Source organism: Branchiostoma lanceolatum, chromosome 2, assembly GCF_035083965.1.
Source record: "Branchiostoma lanceolatum isolate klBraLanc5 chromosome 2, klBraLanc5.hap2, whole genome shotgun sequence".
NCBI lineage: Eukaryota > Metazoa > Chordata > Leptocardii > Amphioxiformes > Branchiostomatidae > Branchiostoma > Branchiostoma lanceolatum.
The window spans coordinates 2,793,729-2,811,041 of record NC_089723.1 but is presented as its reverse complement, the minus strand read 5'-3'; the positions used below and the strand labels follow the sequence as shown (position 1 = coordinate 2,811,041).

Below are 17,313 nucleotides of genomic sequence, written 5' to 3'. Positions count from 1 at the left end.
TGAAAGAGTGCATCAAGGGATTCGAACCGGTGACCTGACATTTAAAAGTGTATCTGTTGGTGACTTCGGATCTGACATGCATGGTTGTGTGATGGCTTGTAGCTAGGTTTGAACGGATGTTATTATACAGGAGATGGGCTTTGATGATCTCCTATGTGTTGAAACACAGCATGAGTCTTTAAGATCCTTTAAGACTAGAAGAGAGAGACAGCTGAGAACAGTGGAGAAAGCTGACATACAGCCCTGCCATACAGTGTCATCACGACCCAAGGGATGGCCCAGTAAAGGGAACAAGAACAGAATCACCCAAGAAGTCTGATTGATGTATTGATGGAATTTGTAAACAGTCGACTAAATGAGGTTAGGGTTTATCTTTGAAAACTCAAGAACTTTTTCTTGTCAATACAGTTATTCTGTGCAGGTATGTCTTAAAAAGAAATTGTCATGTTGCCCTTTTTGTATCTCTTCTCTGCAAACTGTCTTACAAAATCAGACCAGAAAATCCAACAAAAAAGATTTGGACATCCTAAAAACGGATTGTCATGTTGCACTCTTCATATTCCCTACAAACTGTCTTACAAAATTAAACTAGTCAACAAAGAAGATGACGTACATCTTGCCATCCTTCAAACAGATCGTCACGCTGCCCTTTTCTATCTCTCCTCTACAAATCGCCTTACGAAATGAATCCACGCCATGTGCTGATGACAGATTGGCCTGCTGTTTGCCGACCGTTTAAAAGAGTAATCCATTTGTTTTGACAAGGGCGACCTTCGCACGGATCATCGCAAATAGACCTTTCAACATCCCATGACCTTTCACCTTTGGGGTCACGGTCGGCGCACAGAGGTCAGCTTTTAACCATGAAATATTGTCCCGTCGTGAGCTGCAGAAAAGCCAGACCGGGAAGACCCGTGAGGGATAATGGATTCTGGTAGAACAGAAAATCCCCATTTATCCAACGCGTGATATACCGCAAAACAGGTTAAAATTGTCCTCCAGATGATCCAAGATCAGTAGCACAACATGATAGTGGTGTTTAAACGTTACAACACTATACATCTGTGTGTCCCCTTGCAGTTAGCTTTCACCCACAAGTTTGCAAATAAAAATTATCATTATGATATCATGAGCATACTCGCAATAGACACTGTTCCAGGTCTGTCCCATTTACTGGCCGACCCCTACTGAGACAATCTGTGTGTTTCCCTTGCAATTAGCCGTAAGGCACGAGTTTGCAAATAAAGATTATTATTATATGAAGGACATACCCACAAAATGTTAATAGACACTGTTATTACTCTGTTCCATTTGCTGACCGACCCCTTGTGAATAATGTGTCGGTCAAACTATCTTACATGTCTACTTTCTTGTATGTCAAAATATTGTGTTTTTTTTGTACGATATTTTAACCTTTCAATGTCCATTTGAGTAGTTTTCCCCAGTGTTACTTCATCCCTGTTGGACACACCGATCCCACCCTACTGAGACTACATTCCCCTGATCTATTTGAACACTGACAGTCAAGGACATGGCGGTCATAGGCCGACCTAGTTATTGATATCCCAGACCGCGTTCAAACGCCGGCGCAAACATTTCCTTATGTGCCCCACATTCCCTTCTCACATCCCACTATTAAGCGTGGTCGGACGGCATTGCCCTTTTCAGTGATGGACTCACGGTCACGGTCACGGTCACGGTCACTGCCACGAAGATTAAACAAGAACAGGCATCTATACCAAGGTCAAGCTCATCTCTCGAAATGAAGCCATGAAGGCATATATTGCTTCTACACATTTTTAGGGATGGGCGAAGGGGTCACGGTCACTGCCACGGAGATTAAACAAGAACAGGCATCTATACCAAGGTCAAGCTCCTCCATCGAAATGAAGTCATGAATGCAAAGATTGCTTCTACAAACTTTTAGGGATGTACGAAGGGGTCACGGTCACTGCCACGAAGACTAAACAAGAACAGGCATCTGTACCAAGGTCAAGCTCATCTCTCGAAATGAAGCCATGAAGGCATAGATTGCTTTTACAAATTTCCAGTGACGGACGAAGGGGTCACGGTCACTATCACGGTCGTCACAAAGACTAAACAAGAACAGATAACTGTACCAGGGTCAAGCTCATCTCTCGAAATGAAGTCATGAAGGCATAGATTGCTTCTACAAACTTTTAGGGATGGACGAAGGGGTCACGGTCACTGCCACGGAGATTTAACAAGAACAGGCATCTGTACTAAGGTCAAGCTCATCCATCGAAATGAAGTCATGAAGGCAAAGATTGCTTCTACAAATTTTCAGTGATGGGCTAAGGGGTCACGGTCACTATCACGGTCGTCACGAAGACTAAACAAGAACAGGGTCAAGTTCATCCCTCGAAATTAGGTCAGCAAGGCACGAATTGCTTCTTTAATTTGTGTCCTTGACTGGCGTACTGTCTGCATTAATCATCTCGGACTAAATTCGGTCTCTCCTGTTCAGTAGCGTGTCTTATCGGGAATACTAACATACAGTTCAAACTCTACTACTGGATAAATTACGAATATCATTTTCGGACGTTTCGAGTGACATCCATCACTCTTCTTCAGCATGACTAAAATGAACTAGCAGAACTAACCAGTACTTACCTACAATAACTAGAAAACCGGTTTTATTATCAAATTATCGGGGATGGTTTATATACCATTAAAGCAAAAACGATTATGCCAAGTATTCTCCTCTTAAAACAGGCTTGTATCGATATATCAACGCCGTGGCCATCTTCTTTGGATGTCTGTGTACTGTTTACTCAATACAACGTGAATGAAATCAGTAGTCTTGTAAGCTTCTACATGTAATTCCTTGTTCTAGTCTTTGTTGAAGGCCGCGATTTCTGTATTCACCTCACTTCATCATCGCATCACGCCGCAGAGGCATTTTCAGACGGTTGAATACGTCTTTAGGTAGACAACTTCTGTTTCTCAGAAAGACCACCATTTATCTCGGCAAGACGTCGTAGTGAGAAGTCTTCCTTGGCAAGAACCCAGGTCGTGTCTTCCAGATGGACCGCCTTCGTGTCGCCGATGTCCCTGTCTGCGGCGAGGATGAGTCCAAGAAAAACGTCCATCCCGCCAAACAGACCTTCTTAGCTTTGTCAAGCACGGCTTCGCCAAAATAAACTGTTTCGTCGCGGACCGGTCGTTCTGTGAGTCCAACAAATTATGACACCGCCAAGAAAGTTCAGCCAACGCGGTCCACCCCGTTCTAGAGGTCCCGAAAAGCTATCGATCCACAATGGAGCAGTCCATTATATATGTCCCCGAAAATACGACTTCGCAAAAATAAGCGATAGTCCACAGTGGACCACTCCGTTATATTGTCCCAAGAAAATTAAAGACGTTGTCGCAAGGGATCGCCCCGAGATATTGGTCCGTAAAATTAGCGTATTTATCAAAATGCGTCAAACCGCAATGATGACGTCCATGTCCACCCAATCGATTCTGTATTGTAATACACGTCAAATATAGGCATCGCGATCGTGACATCAAGAGAAAATTACGACTTTCCAGCTCAACGTCTACTTGGAGATAAGGCAAGTTGTTACCAGCCAAACAAATCAATTTTTCAAAGTACACGGGTGATTTCTTATGGAGCAGCCCTGTGAGACGAAGGTACTCCAGAAACACAAAACATCAGGACAGCTAAAAACATGTCTGTTTGGAAATACGACGTCCTGACGCAGTAACCACCCAGAAAAAACACGTTGACCCGAGGCTTCTTATGGAGGAGCCAAGTGAATGAAAGGTACTCCAGAAACACAACACCGCAGATGGATTCGTTATACTCAAATCCCCAGGACCCCGACATTTTTATTTGCCTTCCCCCGGGTGTCCTCAAGTGTAATAGAGTTGGACACGCGCCTCGCCACGGTCGTCAGGAATGGATAACCCAGACGGCACGTGCCAGCCGCTGCGCTCTAGATCTATAAACTTTAAAGGTGGAAGATTAGTCGCTTCCGGTGATTATTAAAACATCAACGCAGTTGTCTGGAGTTTAGATCATTGAGAATTTTCTGGTCCTTGGAGGGAGGGGGTAGCACTGCGACTATGATTGGAAATAAAGCCTTAGGCGCCTCTTTGACATATCGGCGGCTTACAAGTAAGACAGAAGGTCAAAATGTCTTCTGCTGTATGCACGAAAGAGGAGAGCATAGGGACGGTGGTGACTTGTGATGTAGAACCTTTCAGGTAAAACTTACTTATAATATTGAATGTTAAACTTTAGCAGTTTTTCAAAAGCTTTGCTACACTAAAGTGGTTATATTAGTGTAAAATCTTGTAGTTTTTTCAGAGGACGATCATTTTGTCGTGCACCGGGCCCCGGTTGGGAAATGTGATGACCCTAGCGTTATCTGTAATATTTTGCTAGTTTGCTTAAAAACATGTAACATCTACAAAATTATTCCACCAGGGTACATAATTCCGCCCACCTGAAAAGAAATATCCAAACAGAATTCAAAACAAACGTCCCCAAATAAAATGCACTTCAGTTTAATATGTAAATTGTGCATACCTGGGGATGCTGCACTGGAAATCTTCCAAACCAACTGTTTTTCGAGATGGCGGATTTATGTTACCTGGCGGATTATTGCTAATGGTGGCTACACTAACTTGGTTCGTAGAAGTCGTAGACGGAGACGGGGTGGAGATGACCCACAAGCAAATGAATTGATAGTCACCTTCAGTCACCTGTTACCTGTATCTTGTAATGCTAAGGTCACAATGCTGAAACCGGGGCCCGGCCGGGCAGATTGCGGGAGGGGAAAGTATGATATCAAAACTACAATACACACATTGCTCTAATTAATCATGAACACTATTTTTACAAAGTCTTGATATGGCTTTAATTTTCGTTCACGCAATCAGCCCGGCCGGGCCCCGGTTAGGAAATATGACCTAAGCATTATCTGTAATATTTTGCCAGTTGGCTTTTTAAAAAACAGGAACACTCACTTGGTTCGTAGAAGTCGTAGACGGTTGCGGAGGCGGGGTGGAGATGACCCACCAGATGCTGTCTGTTCAGGAGGAACTCAAAGCACAGGTTGGACTGCCTCTTCAACTGTAAACAGATGAGGCACATATCACTGTCCATCGTTAGGGGGCAACCTTAGGATGAGGTAGCGCCTTACACGTATGGTTTGAAGTTTTCACTGCATCACATTCTTAATTTCCTCATTTCTCGAACAGACGCAACGCGACAAGCCATGATATGATTTCAAACTCGCCAAACCAATGATAAGCTTCTGCGCTGCGTCTTCAACTGTAAACAGATGAGGCACATGTCATTGTCCATCGGTGGGGGCAACTTTAGGATGAGATGGAGTTAACGCCTATCACGTATAGTTGGAAGTTCTCACTGCATCACTTTCATTATTTCCTATTTTTCGAACAGATACAACTCGACTAATTTTTATACGATCATTTCCAACTTGCCAATACCATTGATAAGCTTGATGGATAACGTACAACAGGTACCTGTTACGTAAGAAGAAAATATGTTTTCCATCAAACTTGGGCTCGAGAGTGCCACACAGTTCCTTCAATCTTTAAAGAAACTTGGCAGAAGTCTTGCCGCGTCGCTAGTGACCTATCGCCAGTTTTCTTCCAGGCCTCTGGCTATCCTACTCAAGTCTGCACAATCAAATTTGCCATGCCTGCCGGAGACTCGCCAACAGTCTAGACGAACCAGGATATCATTGTTTAGACGTGATACCGAAAAATCAAGTCTGCATTTAAACCTGACCCTGAGGGTCTGACGGTTGTATTCAACAGTTAACACGTTTAAGATCTGGAGGAGGGCAGGGGGGGAGGGGGGCGTCGTCTGGCGCCTGGGTGTGAGATGTCAGGTCTGCGACAGTGTGCCCAAATTTATATCATGGGACATCGCAAAGTAAATGCACAATGTATACTCTTAGCATTCTGTCTGCCAAGGTAGCCGTTTGGCACCAAATGTGTATTGGTTATGGGGTAAGGTAGTAGGGAGAAGGTTAAGGGAGCATGTTTACTCTTACCCTTCATCCTGCTACCGTAGCCGTTTGACAAAACATGTGCATTCATTTGGTTATGGGGTTAATAATAGGCAGCAGGGAGAAGGTTAAAATTAAGGGAACTGGCAAGGCAACATTTCCGTACATCTAAGACTCATCTAACCATTCCCGTCGTGAAGGAAAACATTGCCAAGAATGCGAATGATCCAGTTCACTGTCAGATGTGAGATTTAATCTTCAGGAGACGTACTCTAGAGGAATCACATGCAAAGGGTAGTCAAAACTTTGAAATTGTCCAGCGGTATCAGGCCATCCCTTTAAGAAGTTTACGCGTATCAGACAGTGATGATGTATATCGTAGTCAAAGCATTTCCGTTCCTGTGCCCACTCTGTTACAGTCATCTCAATATCGAGCTCGTTACCAAGTGCCCTCTTTCTCCCAATAGTCACGACAGGTACAATTCAAACCTCACGGCAAAGGTGGCTTCGTGTCTTCGTGAGAGTACCATTGGGTGAACTCAGCGAACCCCAAGGCTTGGCCTAAGGTTGCCTTGGAAAGGCTGAGTTGGTATAATCATTTCCACACTTCTCCTATCGAACAAAAACAAATGTCTTCTCAACTGTTTTAGTATACGATATCTGAAGGAGCTTTTCTGGTTTTGATATCTTAGGATTTTTGAAAAGGCTGAGTTGGTAAAATCATTTCCACACTTCTTCTTTCGAACCAAAAACGAATATCTTTTCAACTTTTTTTTATCAGACCGACGATATGAGTAGAAACTTTCTTTGTCTGGAAATCTTCCTTTTCAAACCCCCTTATATAGCCTGAGACCGCGACGCATCCAGTGGTGTGCCGCTGACATGTCGTCTGCGTCCATTTTGCGGTAACAGCTCGTTTGTGCGTTAGGCCATGTTAATTCGACTTCATGGGTGACAGCCGTGTGCGCATCAATTTTCGTCCGTTTTCAACCATATTTTCAAATCGTACAAATCAACATGAGCAAATCTATGCTGTAAATTGCGAGAACAAAATATTTCGTAAAATGGATACTAATGCCGTAGGACGCCAAATCAATTCCAAAGTCAAAGAAGAATATGTTCCCAGAGGATGTCATCCATATAATCAAATCAACATGGCCTAAGATCCCCTGAGACCACGACAAATCCGGTGGTGCGCCGCTGACATGTCGTCTGCGCCCATTTTGCGGTCACCCCGCGTGTGTACGCTAACATTTCACACACGACCAGAGCAAACAGATAAAGTCGTCTGCAGCATGACTCAGCAGCCGGGGGTGTACCCTGGCAACACACGGTCACTGACCCGCGCACATATGGAAGCAGAATTGACTTAAGGCAGGAGTGGCTGGGTCTGAGACATGTGGAACCTATCATACATCGGGGTGTGTGCCATCTACTTTTGGGGTCTGATGCCCGGGCCTCGCACAAGACGACATAGGGTCGGTACCACTACGTGATACATAGAAACAAATTCAGGCGAAAGATATTCTGCATAATATATATATTTACTGAGAAGAAGAATCTTGCTGTTTGTGCAAAATTGAAAATCTTCAATACAATGGACAAAATTATAGAATAAAAAAAGTGCCAATGCTGGATTCATAATCCGATTGATAGCCGTCATTGGAAATATCTAAAAGCATTTCAAGTGTAAAGCACGTAAAACATGCATATTGCCGCTCCATATTATGACATCAAATGTGTTAATGCCAATGGAAAATGCGTGCCAAAAGGCCAATGCATTATGTCCAAACACGCTGCGTCTCCACTGTGATTTCTTTTACACCTTGATTAACTATCAGCTGAATGAAATTGGAGTTTCAAGTGTGTGTGTGTGTCGTGACCTTGCTTACCTGGGATAAAATGAACACAACTCTTCTCTGCTCTACGCTGAAATGCATGATGGGTAGTGAGCTGTCCACCATAAGCTGTGGTAGAAAAAGCGGAAAAATATCAAAATAAGTCAGAAAAAATCTTAATTCAAAACACGAAACAATTTCTTCCCACATCGGGGATAACGAATCATTGGTAATTGTTAAGATACATTTTATGTGACCTCTACTAACCTTCTGTAATGACGTCACGTCAGCTGTGAACCCTGAGAACACCTCCACCTCCACAACAACCGGGTTGGACCAGTTACCCTCGTCCCATCTGAAACGTCAAGAAATGTCGTACTTAAGAAGTGGCCTAGTCAGAATCTCCTTCCAGACTTGTGTTGTTGTTTTAAAAAGTCCGTTGTATGTTTTAGAAAAGAGCTAGAGGATGAAATTTATCTTTATACAATCAAAGTTTATTTCAAATACAAAAACACATATGATAATGATAAATACAATGATATAGAAGTGTCCTCAGATAATTTCAAGAACTTTTGCATGCATTGCCGGATGTGCTGAACCGTTCTTTCAACACGTGACATTATTCATTGTTGGTGCACTGAAATTGCCTACGTCATGTGTTGCTTCAATGACGAAGACCACACAGACAGACATTGTCAGACACTTACCTGACGCATGTTTCAATGACGAGGCTGTCTTTGTGGTTGTTTCTACTCGTTGTTTCCATGGGTTTAAGTTCCAGTTCAGTTGGCTCACTTTGGTCCATGTCAATGTCCTCTTCCAACAACGCGGTTATGTTTCCTTCACTCAATCCAACTTCGCTGAGTTTTGACAAGAAAGCTGCCAAAATGTGGTCGTCACTGACGTCAGTATCATCATCTCCAGGATAACCCGGAAACGGAAACCCGAGGTCACCATAATCCAGGCTCATCTCAATGCCTTCTGGTCCGTCGAATGTCTTTTCCATTACGTCACCAGTACTGGCATCATCGTGGTTTTTCTGTTTCCCAAGCTTCGTGTCTTCTGTATCAAAGTTAGCCATCGGCAACTGTAAGTCGATTGGAGGGAAATCTAATCCAACTACTTCCTCTTCTGAGTAACTGTCCTCCCTCTCCTCAGAGTCTTCTTGTTCTACATCTGCTCTAATGTCTTCATCGTCCTCGGCACCTCTCTCATTAGAGGCTGAGGACTTCAACTTTTCAACTTTGAGCAACTTCTTTTCATCCTTTCTTTTCTTTGGCTGGATATTCTTACCTTCTTTCAGAGTCTCCTCGTTTGATGAAGAAGATGTCTTTGCAAGTTTGTCTGGCGTTCTGATTCCCTCCAGTTCGATGCTCGTATCCTCTTCAGAACCATTTATTATTTCGTCCCTGTCTTTGTCTGCCTCTTCTTTTTTGTTCCCCTTGCTGCCGTTTTTCCTGTTCCTTTTGCCTTCCTTTCTTGAAGCGCCATCTTCCTTGGGAGAAGCGTTTCTCTCGGTTTCATCTGTCTGCTTGCCGTTTATAGTTCTATCTGAAAGCTCGTTACTCCCGGTTGCTTCAGTAGAATCTGATTTGTCCGCACCCGTCTTGTCACCGCCCGATCTGTGCTTCTTCCCATTTCTGTGCCTTTTTCTCGTCAGTTTGATTTCGTCTGTGTCTACATCCTCTCTCAACCTTCTTTGTTTATCTTCGTCTTTTGTTCTCCTTGAGTTCTTCGCGTTTTTCTTACCCTCCACCTGTTCCCTTTTCTCAATGCTTGTGTCCTCCTCATCTAAGGGTTCGTCGTCCTTGGGAGTTGCATTCGTTCTGTCATCTCTTTTATCCTCTGTGCTGGAATCATTCCCGCCGTCTAGTTCTTCTTCTGAGCCGTCGTCAGCTGTCCCGTTTTCCAAGTCTCGTCTCGTCCGGTCTCGCGAGAGTTTGGCCGTGACGTGAACCTGCAGTGGGCTTCTGGAGCTTTGGTCCGACTCCAACATTTGGTACTTGGCGCCCATCTGCAAGTAACAACGGGCCACATAAAACAGGTGGGTGGATTTCAATGCCTGTACACAGTGCCATCATAACTCTTTCATTCGACCTGCTAATAACATTGAATGGTGGTGACTTTCTTTAGCTATACACAAAAGTACAACAAAAATACATGTAATTGTCTCCATTTCATTAACATAACTGTTCGGAGTTTTGGCATAAAACCTGCTTCTGCAAGATCTTTCCTTAGTCACTGACGAAAAATAGCGGATGCAGTCTGAAACGTCTGACTGTTTCCAAATTGTATCAAGTTGCTTGGGTAACTATTTTTTGGCGCAAGCTACATGTAGCAATTTGAGAAAGCAATATATCATGATATGTACCTGAAATAATGCACAGCCTTGTCCAGACGCTTCCACCTCGATCATTTGCAGCTCCGAGGACACCTGGATCAGAAAATGTTGTAAAAAAAAAATATGAGCATGTCTTATGAAATGTCCGCAAAATATGGTTTACATTTTGTAGCTATATATCTATATCTTTGTATCGACGCAAGCTGAGCGCATTGCTAGTAACTAGTCCCGTAAATCATACAAACAATTAGTATAAAAATTTGGAAACGTTACCACTTTGCTGACGACAGCTGAGCTCCCCCTGCTGCTGACGCCGAACTGTAAGGTCTGGTGGTGGAACGGGGAGGTGGATCTGACGAAGATTCGTACGTCAGTCGGGACGAAGTCGCGGTCCTGTAGACCGTAGGCGGCCAGAGCCTGCAATGCTATCGCAGTATCCTGTAAGAAAAAAAAATGTCATGTTTATGGTGATATACGCTTCTAAATGCACAAATACACGTAGCCTCCATCAGGCCTTCCTATAGGGTTACGGATGGTAGAATTCGGCAAAAAAGTTGGCCAGGACGGTCCGTCCACGGGAAGGTTAACATGAAACTGCGCCTTATATATAGGGTTTCATTTGCCCTGGTAATTATTCTCACTATAGCCGGCGTAGTCAGTCTGGTAGAGACTAAAATGCACGTACCAATCTTCACGTTTTTTGACGGAAGAGTGGAATAATACAAATTTGATTCAAATGAAAGTATCAAATGAAAGTATGAAAGAATATGATTCAGATATGAAATGTACACGAAAAAAATATTATATACTACCTGCGTGGAACTGAAGCCACCATAGCCACTCATCTGAGTAGCCAACCAGCGAACAGCTGCCTGTGACGTCGCTTCCGTTTCCGGGTGGACGGCATGTGCCAAGATAGCGAAGGCAGTGGTCTCCACATTAGCGGCGCTTCTGGCGGGGGACGAACACCCCCGCCCCGTAGGAATGGGCAGGTCCGAGATGTCGCTCTCCCAATGAACAGTGTCGTCTGTGTGGCGGTAAGGAAAATAAAAAGGGTGTCTTGACAAGCCAAAATACGATCGAAACAGATCGCCAAGCATGAAACCAATACAAACGATTTAAACAACTAGTTGGGTTGAATGACATTAGCCGAAACTACATTCATATTGTTGATAGACCAAAACACTTGATGAGGCAATATGAGATGACACTACCAATTTTGCCATTTCTAAAACTATACTGATTCGTCGTACGTGTTTTAATGCGAATGGAACGAGGCGACATACTGCACCGGTGACTTCAAAAAGTATTTAAGAGTAAATTGTAGTCGTCCGTTGTAACCTGCCATGTGATACGAAATGAACGAACCAGAAACTATTGTATGTATATTCACTGTATGTGAAAGACATTCTTTTACCCACAATCGGACATTGTAGGTTATGTTGTGCATCCAGTAGACCTACCTTCCTTGATGCTGTGGCTGCTGAGCCGTTTGAGTGCGAGGACGGATGAAGGGTGTCCGGCCAGCCCGAGGCAGTATGCCGTCAGCGCTGCGGGGTACGGTTTGTCCAGCTCAGCGCTACTCAGGTACGCCAGGGCCGAGGAGACTGCCGACTCGTACTGAAGGGCAACAAGAGAAATGTGTTTTCATCATTTCTTCATCATTACCTTTGCCAAGAAGGCTATGTTTTTGTAGCGTTTCCCATATTTGTGGTTTAGCAGCATAAGAAGCTATATGGATTGTTATGAAACTTGGTATGTAGTTATGTCATGATCTGTCAAAGAAATGATTAGATTTTGGGACCCTGGCAGCTTTCCTTTGTATTGCAGCAGAACTTGATATTTCGCTTTGATATCTCGTCAGCTATTCGAGAATACTTGCTGTGAGTTAAAAGATCTACCTAGAGCTTTGGAGCCGATTGGAAGAGATAGAGGGAAAGAGTCAAAGACCCTAGATCAACCAGCTGGTGGTGATGATGATGATGATGATGATGACAATGCCGAAAACATTAAATCAAGTTGACAAGTTGTAATACCACCAGCTGTAGATCATAGCGAAAAAAAACTGGGCAAAAGCAAATACACGGTGAGCGAATCATGAAAATAATTAGCAAAAATTGCACTACGATGACATAAAGAAAGTGTTGATTATCGAGCTTCACAAACATGCTTGCCTGATCGATTGGTTCTTTTATAGCAGCTTTCTATTAACGTAGTTTGATATAGAATTTACCCCCCCCCCCCAAAGAAAACTCCCTATTCAAGAGGTTTATTGGCTTCAACACTGATCGAATGGTCTTTTTATAGCAGATTTCTATTAACGTATTTCGTTGGCTGTAGAATTTATCCCCGAAAGCAAGAACAGTGCTTATTCAAGAGGTTTGTGGGCCTCCAGGTCAACAACCTGAAAACTACACCAAAAGTCCTATAGACCGCTCTTACATAACGTTGCGTGCAAGCAGGAAAACAATCTTATCGTCACTTGAGAAAAAATATGCCATCCGGGACCTACAGCTGTTGTTTCATTAACCCCAATTATAACAAACACTACATCGATGTGGGACACCTTTTGACGCTCAACAGGGTACATGTTTGTTTCCTCGCGCATTACAACACAATTCTAGAGTGACACTCAAAAAAGGTCCAGTGTTTTTAAAAACATCTGCTTATTCGTAGGTCACATTTCCAAAGCGGGGCCCGGTCGGGCAGCTTGCGGGAACAAAAAGTATAATATAGAATAAAACAAAGGACACAAAAAATAACAAATTTACTCCTAACTAGAAATTGTGTATTTTCTTGATATGCATATTTTATTTTTCGTTTTCGCAAACATCCCGACCGGGCTCCGGCTAGGAAATGTGGCCCTAGCATAACGACTGAAGACGTTGTTAATCATATTGTCCACTGTAATTTGTATACAAGTAACAATAGATTATTACATACAAGTGTATTAAGATCAAAATTATTTCATCGTTTAAAGCCAAATAAAGATAATATTCAAAGTAGGCATCTTAATTTTCGAAGAAGGGTTGACGCGGAGAAAAATGTGCGTTTTTGCCTAATGCTAACATGATGATACAACAAGAAATATATCAATATCAGCGCTATCTGTCAGTTACGTTTTAACGGAGTGATAACATGACTAAGCAACATATCATGTAACACCGTGTAATTGCAGTGACTGTGTGGTAACTGTAACAATGTAGATTGATACAGTTAAGCCACGGAAATGTTGCCAGCTGCCTCAAGTGTTTATTGTTTCAACGGTTTAAAAGCACCATATGTTCTTTTGGTGCTTGCTATGTAGACAACATCGTATTGAGACGAGGATATTTCAGTAATAGAATATAGCGTTTCCTTAGATAGAGGAGATATATTTTTCTTCCTCCTGTGACACATAGCTGGCAACCAGAATTTAAAACACCAACGATGGCACAACCAGAAGAGAGGCACGTTTAAGGAAAGATGATGTTCCGATGACCTATGCATTGACCTTCAAAATTTGAGCTGCTTCACACAAGAAAATTTCATAAAGGTATGGCCTCTATATGTATGTACCCTTGCAATTAACCTACGGGCATTAATTTGGGAATAAAAGTTATTTCAATCTTTAATTATATAAGTAACATATCAAGCCCATTTTTAGACCAGCATTATACAACACAATGGTTCACTTGCTTAACTTAATAGCATTATATAGTTATTAACCTTGGAGCCCTCGAATTTACGCGAAGTACTGTTTGACAAATTAAAAAGGCTTTCCAAAAGATGTAACAAGTTTGGGCGTTGTATACAACGGACCACTCTGATTGGCCAACGTTTGAATACTTTGGATATTTTGTTACCTCCATTAGCTATGATACAGTGAGTATGTAGCTACTTTTCCGGAAGAACAAATCAAAATATATTCCCCATAATCGTCTTTTCACATGTAACAAAAAATGTTCCTTTTATCAAAGACACACAATAAAAACATAAAAAACATATGACCCCATGACGACACGACCCAATGATACAAAACGACCCTAAGACGTCACAAATACAAGACATCACTAATACAAGATGGCGACCATGTGACGTCACAAATACAAGATGGCGGCCCCCTTACAACCCAACGAAACCAACACAGGTTTTGTTACGCAAACCTGTAACAAACATACAGTCTGACAGACTAGATCAGTGCTCTGCATTGGACAGACATCCTGAAGAGAAAAAAAATAGATGAGTTGTTCACCAGCTGACCATGAAAACCATCTAAGGTTATCTTTGGCACGTCTTCAAGGGTCCCGACAAGAGAAATATTTCTCCCTGGCGTCTTCCTGGTGCTCTTCCAAGAGTGCTGAACGTGTCAGCGCATCGGATCCCACCAAGGTGTTTCCAGTTACGCTGGCAGGTTTATAAAACGGGTCCAGATGACACCCCCAACCGAGAAGAGGCTTCGTTTCCTCGCTCCTGACGTAAAGGCCTTGACACTGAGCCTCAATTTTCCTACCGTTATTAAGAAGGACATGCTAAAATCGTGTAGATACCACAATTTACGAGTTAAATGACGGAAACTTGGTTTGAACAGAAGGTACTTCCTCCCTAGTTCAGTTGAGTTCATCCTATGTGAAGAAAAGCAGGTTTCTCCACAAGTCCCTGTCGAGCTTGACAGATCGAATGAAGCGCATTATCCTTGAGACCACCGTTCTCCTCAATCATATCCTTGAGTGTCACAAAAGGATTATCATTGGATTTCTACTCTAGAGCGTTTTGCAAGATGAGACAACTTGAGCTCAGGCTTTGAACTCGAATTGATCATGGTATAATTGATAAAAAAGAACAGAAGATCCTTAAAAGAAAACGGTTTCACATCAATATTCCATTGGATTATATACTAATACATGTTACATTTATATTTAGAATGCATTGTATTTCATACTATGGTATGATATTACATAATGTTACATAAAGCTACCTCAGCCATTCAATATCAGCCTGTAGAAATTATGTGGCCTTATATACGTGCTGTATCCACCTCCTGTGGCCCTCCGTGCCTCGGTTCTCACCATTAACTTTATCACCGCAGTTTCCATTTCCTGTTGGATCAGCTGATCCTACTCCGCCGGAACGAGGCGGCAAAACACTACTCTCCAAGCAGAGGTTAGTGGCGAAGATCGTGACATTTTTATCCTCTGCCCCGTTTTTCGTCCGCCATCTCCACTAACGGAGAAAAGTGGGGCAGAGGATAAAAATTTCACGATCTTCTCCACTAACCTCTGCTTGGAAAGTAAGAAAACACGGCAGTCCTGCCCGCATGGCTGTTGCCAGATTCGGCGGACGGTTGTTTATTGCTTGGGAACTCAGTAATGAAAACCCGGCCTGGCGGTTGGACAGGGTCCAGTCGCTGTAGTCGAAGTTGCAACACTAGTTGCCGTGGATTTTAGGTGAAACTGAAAGGTAGCCAAACACAGTATTTTGCCTATGGGGATTTACATGGTTACGTGACCCAAGAATTCATAGCAGGGTGCACATATCGAATAGGGGCTTCAAGGAACAGTCTACAAAATGAGCTAAAGTTTGCGGAACGTTGTTTAGTGCTTTGGAACACAGTAATGAGAACCCGGCGGAACAGTTGGAAAGAGTCCAGTCACTGTAGTCGGCGTTACATCACGAGTTGCCGTGAATCTCCTCCAGGTTGTCAAGATTAAGGTTGGAATTTTTTTTTTGGGGGGGGGGGGGGTGTCCCAGTTTAGAACTGAAGTATAAACCAATTTACAACTAGAGTTCGGCGACCTCATGATCATACCTCCATAAACTGTTTAGAACTTTTGTAAATTTTACTAGGCAAATGGGTGTTAATATAATTTAGGCATGATGATTTTCACCTTCAACAAAACTAGATGTAGGCATCTAAAGCCATCTTACACAGTTGTGAGATTAAGATATCGACGACTAAATATACAGATCAGCGACAATATCGTTTTACGGAATGTTTGAAATAGGTTTTCTTAAACTTTGTGGCACAAAATACTGATGCCATATTGATGTAACAAGCGAGATCATACTACTCCCTCGCGGACTGTTTTGTTTGAAAATGCAGTTCTTATGCCAAGCAGTAGGTGGCGCTGATGAGGCGCATGGCTGACTCCAGTGATTACATAGTGCTAAAGGTTGTGCCGTACATTTCCGCAAAATAATCGTAAACCCCGTTATCGTCAAGAAATAAAGCATAAATGAAAATTGAAAAAGTCAACTATCTACTCTCTTAATAGTGAAGAGTGATTGAACACAGCCATCAATCAATTTGTGGAAATTAAAGTCTATGTCTGTAAAGCTTTATCTATACGTCGATTATATTCGTTTCTACCGTATTGATTTGAAGGTCGTTAGTCTTTGTCACATTGAAGATACGCGTAAGGAGGCTTCGTGATACACCATTAGCAACTATAACGCCGTCAACTTCAAAGGCGCTGTAACAGATATGAACCAGCTGTCATCGTCGTGCTATCAATTAGCTGACTGGCTATAGTTTGGAGCAATAGCACGTGCCTTTGATCACGCGGAAGTCTAATGGTAAGAGACTTAGAACTTAGAGGTACTGAGTTAAAAATTCCTGACAGGACCCTCTTAAGAAAGGCACTTTACCCCAATTTCCTCAACCGACCAAGGTGTAAATGAATACCTAGCTTCGGCTAGGTGTGTCCCTCGCTCGGATAGAACGTTTAATGGAGGCCCCGTGTTTGAGATGAGGAGATCCACACCTCGAGCACGTTAAACTTTCGAGAACCCATTAGACTTATCGAAAAGAGTAATGGTCCTTCACGGTGTGATCGGATCAAATGTATCTGTCTGGATGTGCAACCTGTACAAGCCTCGTGTGTTATGAAATTATGCAATTTGCCTGGTATGACATGCAAACATGAAAAAAGAAAAAAACGTCAAGAGCTAAAATAAAACTTGATATGTTTTGCTTTAACCTACCTGTACCCGAAGATTGGCCTCCAGCAACGCGATGACCACCAATGCTGTAGGGACGACACGCTCCGCTGTTGGGTTCTGCAATAAGAACTTACACTATTAACCTGACGTGTCAACAGAAACCGCTAGGTGGCTCCCTTGCATTACACCGTAGCAGAAAATC

At 42.8% G+C, this 17,313-nt stretch overlaps 1 protein-coding gene across 1 annotated transcript in view; it reads right to left on the bottom strand.

Moving 5' to 3' along the window:
- Positions 1-17,313, bottom strand: part of LOC136427189 (alpha-2-macroglobulin-P-like) — a 37,175-nt gene that overhangs the window by 12,240 nt on the left and 7,622 nt on the right. The window contains exons 13-21 of the mRNA XM_066415964.1: positions 17,154-17,228; positions 11,654-11,810; positions 11,003-11,217; positions 10,464-10,628; positions 10,221-10,283; positions 8,557-9,863; positions 8,117-8,204; positions 7,904-7,978; positions 4,999-5,104 (exon numbers count right to left, since the gene is read on the bottom strand). Coding sequence (XP_066272061.1) covers positions 4,999-5,104; positions 7,904-7,978; positions 8,117-8,204; positions 8,557-9,863; positions 10,221-10,283; positions 10,464-10,628; positions 11,003-11,217; positions 11,654-11,810; positions 17,154-17,228 — 2,251 coding nt within the window. The remainder of the gene's footprint in view (positions 1-4,998; positions 5,105-7,903; positions 7,979-8,116; positions 8,205-8,556; positions 9,864-10,220; positions 10,284-10,463; positions 10,629-11,002; positions 11,218-11,653; positions 11,811-17,153; positions 17,229-17,313) is intronic.